General features: G+C 39.4%; 1 protein-coding gene across 1 annotated transcript in view; it reads right to left on the bottom strand.

Annotated features, from left to right (window-relative positions):
* The window catches only part of ppap2d (phosphatidic acid phosphatase type 2D), a 33,528-nt gene extending 32,902 nt beyond the window's left edge, over nucleotides 1-626 (bottom strand). The window contains exon 1 of the mRNA XM_051103462.1: nucleotides 7-626. Within this exon, the coding sequence (XP_050959419.1) occupies nucleotides 7-196 (190 nt within the window). The 5' untranslated portion in view covers nucleotides 197-626. The remainder of the gene's footprint in view (nucleotides 1-6) is intronic.
* Between the last annotated feature and the right edge of the window lie 5,558 nt (nucleotides 627-6,184).

Below are 6,184 nucleotides of genomic sequence, written 5' to 3'. Positions count from 1 at the left end.
TCTTACCCACGAGCAAACAGAGGATGTCCAGCCCGACCAGCATCTTTCTGCTGGAGCACTGAACCGTATCCACAGGTTCTGCGGGACTCGGGATGTGTTTCGTGCCGTTCTCCCTCGCCGTGTCTCCGGATCCGCCGTGATCCGCCAGCCGCTGCTGGAGCTCCGCGTGACTGTTTACCGAATTCAGCTTCTGCATGGTGTCCGTTAAAACCAAAACTTCTGCCGGAGTTTTCGTCCTTCACAGCGTCAATAAAGCCTAACTGACAGCTTAGCAATGAAGTTGAGTTGAAGTTTTGAATCTTCTGAGTGGGTTACCTTAAAATCCAGTCAGTGTCACAGCACACACGAGCGCACGTGTAGATGGTGAATACAGAAATATACACACAAGTCTTAACTAATAAAGCGAACAGACTTGTACAGGGATCCTGGTGCGCTCAGCCCAGTGCTTCCCCAGCACTTATGAAAAGTTGCAGTTGCAGTTTGGCCATCATCATCTGGACATGCTGGAGAAAAACACATTCCTGAAAACATATGTCAGTCAAAAGTTTGTCATCCTCTATGACTTGTACTCTCCATGTCAAACTTCTTTCTTTCTACAACCGAGAGAAAAAGTTGAAGCGGATCGTGTTTTGATTTGTGGGTATTAGTGTTATTCCTCCGCCCTCTTTAGGGCTGTCTCAAAACGTAGCGAGCTGCCTACCCAGACAGCATTTTGACGTTTAAACTTGCAAACTGCCTACTTAGGGAAACATTTTTGACCGCGCAATTTGGTGATGTTCATAATTGCAACCAAAATTATCTTATGACTCAGTATAGAACAATTAGACATGTTTTAACTGTCTTAAATAGTTTTTAAATAAGCATTGTTGTTGTCATGTTTATGACAGGTAAAGTGTGATAAACGTTTATGTGGTCAGTGTTATCATCCAGCAGTAGGTGACCGCCATTTTGTTAGGTGATCCATTTTTTTTTTCCTGATAAACGTTACCTCCTGAGGGCGCCTTCACATGAACGAAATTTCGCGGGCAAATGTGATGACGCGTTTCAACCGTCATTAGCATCTAAATCCTGTTTTTTTTATATATATATTTAAAAATATACTTCCTGTAGCTTTACGTCAAATTACAACTAGTTTACGCTGCAGTGAAGGTGTTGTGGTATACAGCTGCAGACGGAAAGTAACAATAAATACAATTTGCTACCTATTAGATTGTGTTTTATTAAAGGCGTCATCGGATGCCCATTTTCCACAAGTGATATGATTTTTTAGGGTCTTAATGAAAAGTCTATAATTTGCTTATCTCTTAAAAAACACCCTTTTTACCTTGTCAAAATGAGGTCGGCAAAAATCATCCCATTCTGAGGGATTTTCCTTTAATTGCAGATGAGTCCTGCTCACTCCGCCCCTCTCTACTCTCTGAGAGATTGTTTATTTTAGCCGCATTTTGTGCCACGAAACTTGCTAACTAGCATGTTCTTAGGAAAGGTGATTGAGATTCAGAGATTCATATAAAAACCCCTTATACTCACTTCTGCTGTAGGTGAAGCTGGATTACGAATGATTTGCGCGAACATAGACGCATTTATGTAGATCGGGAGGCGCATTCCCTTCACAAACAAATGTAATCCACTGCACTTCAGCGGCTCAGATGTCCGGGGTAAATGACGACCATTATGTTCATTATTACCTCCAGCAACAGAACACCTCAATCGCTCAATCTGAGATATTCTTGTCGAACTTACATCCCTGCTCTGGCATCGAAACAATGGAGGTCGGACTGTTACAGCTGATCTGAGGTAAGACGCTCATGTCAATCAACTATTGTGGGAGGGGCCTCTGTGGGTGTGACGCCACACTGACAGGAATCTGAGAATGGCTCGATTTGAAAAAGGGGATATTATTTTTACAAACCATTAATTAAAAAACACTGCATGGATTTTTATCATTATAGGGTAGATTTGTACGTACACTGCCAACACACATTAATGTTCAAACAACATGTAAAAGTGAAGTTTGCATCCGATGACCCCTTTAATGTCTACACCTATCCCAACCCTAAGCCTACCCCTTAAAATGATTGTTCGGCATGACAAAAATTTGTACAGCTTTGATGTGCGCATGCCCAGCCACAGCTGTATCCCATCTAGCCTTAACCGTGGGAAATTTTACATTTTCTCTTCTGACTCCCGTTACCAGTCTCTTTCTATTTTTTCCCCCTCTTTTTGAGAGTTGTGAAAACACTCTCATGGAGTTTTTCTTTTGCTATCTGAGCAAATGGGAACGCACAAAAAATTATCTGATGTAGTCTCCTATTTCCATTCATGCTATAGAAATTTATCTAACTATGACAACTTCTGAGAAGCCCAGACATGTGAAAAGGGTTCATTGTCAGTAGTGCAGCTATGTATGAAGCACAGCTCACACAAGTCACCTTCATAACAACCACCTTTCTGTTAGCCAATGCAGTGAAACCATATGACAAAATTGAACCTGTTGCAAAAACATAGTATTCCCAATCAGTTCCCAATGATTAAATTTTACCCACTGGAAATTCAAAACTAGCTTTAAATTGGACCACACCTTTAATGAGCCTATAATTTATTTGTTGTTGTTACTAAATATTTCAGCCCCCATATGGGTGTATTCTTTTATTGATGTGGCTTGGACGTCTTTGAGCAGTTGAATCACGAAGAACTATTTTCTAACGTATGCATCCTGTATAAACACCTCCTTGTAGAATTCTGCCACGAAATGCTGTCTAGCAGCCTACTAGGAACTGAGGCACAGTCTTTCTCCTTCTTCCTCTCTTCCTACCTCTTTTCTCAAGAAACCAGCAAATGTTACCTCTCCATGTCTTTCATCTCTAACTAATTCTGAAGTACTGATCAGCTGATCTTTTTTTCTTTTTCATTAAATGAAGGCCGTGAAGAAAACCTGTCAGACCTTGTCCTTCACACTCCTTTCACAGCACTTACACTATCGATTACAAATATTGCATGTAAAAAAAGAAGTCACATCGCAGACATCAAATATGAGTTTGGGGCCTCTCTGTAGTGCCTTCTTAAAGACATTCGTGTGAGGTTTGCAATTATTTGCAGGTCTGGTGTACTTTGGAGAATTGGGAAATATTGCCATCTGGTGAGAGTTTTAACAATGACATTTTCCATCCGATCCAACACTATGTGCAACTCTCAAGCCCCATTCACACCAACAGAGAATAAATGCTAAAGATCAGCGACAACAGCCATCTTGAGGTCTTTTTTCAATGAGTTACTCACTTACTAAGTGAGGGAATGTTAGTTAGTAATGTTTTTAGTGTTTTCGTAATGTTTGTTTCTGATGAGGGAATGTACTAACTTTGTTTTAACAGTTGTACAATTAGATGATTTTTAAGTGTTTAGAATTACTTAATCTTAATTGTTCAGTTATTTACCGTGTGGAGTGTGGACTGTTGAACAGTGGGCTATTGAACAGCAGAACATCTAATTATAATAGATCAACATTATTAATAATATCTATTAAGACATTATAACATTTTGAAATGAGTTGGCTACATTTCTATAAATAAAGGTTTAAGGTTCTTCACAGTGATGCCATCGAAGAACCATTTTTGGTTCCACAAAGAACCATTTAGTCAATTAAAGGAGAAGTCCACTTCCAAAACAAAGATTCACATATAATGTACTCACCAAGATGTTCATGTCTTTCTTTCTTCAGCTGTAAAGAAATTATGTTTTTTGAGGAAAACATTTCTGCATTTTTCTCCATATAATGGACTATAAATGCGGCTTCAAACGATCCCAAATGTGGTTGTAAACAATCCCAGAAAAGGAACAAGGGTCTTATCTGGTGAAACGATTGGTTATTTTCATTTAAAAAAAAATACAATTTAAATACTTTTTAATAACAAACACTCGTCTTGTCTTACTCCCCTGGTGAAAAAAACAGCATATGCTGGTAGGTATGTTTTGATGCTGGTTTAAGCTGGTCCTTTGCTGGTTTATGCTGGTCCTTAGCTGGTTTAAGCTGGTCCTTTGCTGGTTTTTGCTGGTCATGTTGCTGGTCAAGGACCAGCATGAACCAGCAAAGGACCAGCATAAACCAGCTAAGGACCAGCTTAAACCAGCATCAAAACCTACCTAACCAGCATCCCAGCATCAAAACATACCTAACAGCATATGCTGTTTTCTTCACCAGGGACGTGTCCTCTCATGATGGCTGTCTCTGTCTATCTCATGTAATAATTAATCAAATATTCATTCATCTTTTCAGACTTCATTCACGCTGAGTTCAGAACCACATACTACTGACGCATGCGCACTACGACTGTTTTGTAATACTTCACCTGACCTGCAGAGGACAGCACATTGTACCGTTCAATTGTTGTACAAACATTATGATCTGACCTCCTCGCATATCCATTTTTATTATTTTAACATTCGTTTTCTGTAGCATTTTCCATCTTTTGCGTAGAGTCCGTTTTAAAAGCACTGGCGTAGTTGTTTGTGAGTTGCCGCCCGTTTCCACGCACATGCGCAGACGACAAACCCGCGAATGTGCCAGAGGCTACAGTATGTCGGCTCTACGAAGCGAAGTTGTATGGACGAGGTAAAAAAAAAAACTGTTGTAGAAAAACTATTAAGTATAATGTATATTCTTCCGCTTTGTATTTACAGTAGCTACCCTGGTGAAAAAAACAGCATATGCTGGAAAGTTTTGATGCTGGTCATGTTGCTGGTCAAGGACCAGGATAAACCAGCAAAGGACCAGCTTAAACCAGCAAAGGACCAGCATAAACCAGCTTAAACCAGCATCAAAACATACCTACCAGCATATGCTGTTTTTTTCACCAGGGTCTTCCTGAACTCTGTGTATTCTGACTCAAGACAGTTAGGGTATGTCGAAAAACTCGGACCGTATTTTCTCCCTCAACTTCAAAAATCATTTCAAAATCATCCTACATCACTGTTCTGACCCAGTCTATGCAAAGTGAACATGCAAAGAAGATCAAACACCCGTAACAAAAAAAGGTAAAACAGCGATATAGGACGATTTCGAAGTTGAGGGCGAACATGAGATGGGAGTTTTTCTACTGTCATGAACCGGAACAAAAACAGTCCACGTAGAGTAAGACGAGACGAGCGTTTGGCATTAAAGAGTATATAAATGGTATTATTTTTATTAAAATAACCGATCGTTACGCTAGATAAGACCCTTCTTTCTCAGTTGGGATCGTTTACACCCGCATTTGGGATCATTTGAAACCGCATTTAAACTTTTTGGAATTTCTAAATCGGGGCACCATATCAGTTCATTATATGGAGAAAAATCCTGAATTTTTTTCTTAAAAAACAATTTCTTTAGGACTGAAGAAAGAAAGACATGAACATAGTGGATGACAAGGGGGTGAATAAATTATTTATAAATTGTTGTTCTGGAAGTGGACTTCTTTAACTCTCAACTGAGTTCCCCTGGTGAAAAAACCAGCATATGCTGGTAGGTATGTTTTGATGCTGGGATGCTGGTTAGGTAGGTTTTGATGCTGGTTTAAGCTGGTCCTTTGCTGGTTTATGCTGGTCCTTGACCAGCAACATGACCAGCAGCAAAGGACCAGCATAAACAAAGGACCAGCATCAAAACCTACCTAACCAGCATTCCAGCATCAAAACATACCTACCAGCATATGCTGTTTTTTTAAAGAACTATCTCTTCCTTACCTTTTTATAATCTAAAGAACCTTTTTTCGCCACAAAGAACATTTTGTAAAAGAATAAAGGTTCTTGACCCATTTAAACAAGGTGTTTCTATGGCATCGTAAAGCACCTTTACTTTTAAGAGTGAACTTAAAAATGTATAGTGTTTACTACTGTTTTTAACTGTACCTGACATTAAAACAAAAGTATTTCTTGCCATGAAATAACTGTAGAAAAGGCTGTTTCTCCCACAAAATAAACAACATTGTGGCGTCGATCAACTTTTTTTTTTTGTATCTTTTTATGACTTTTTATGGAGCTCGTCTAGACAGTCGCTTCCATTTCAGCAATGCCCGTTTCACTGAATCCTCATAGCACATACAGAGCATCAAGTAAAGTGTAGAAATTTTTAAGACCCATAGGTGGAGACAAACAACCATTTGTTTAGGAATCACAATGAGGCTATTAAGCATGCTTGCACACGCAATGA

This window comes from Labeo rohita, chromosome 3, assembly GCF_022985175.1.
Source record: "Labeo rohita strain BAU-BD-2019 chromosome 3, IGBB_LRoh.1.0, whole genome shotgun sequence".
Lineage (NCBI taxonomy): Eukaryota > Metazoa > Chordata > Actinopteri > Cypriniformes > Cyprinidae > Labeo > Labeo rohita.
This window is presented reverse-complemented; position numbering and strand designations above follow the sequence as displayed.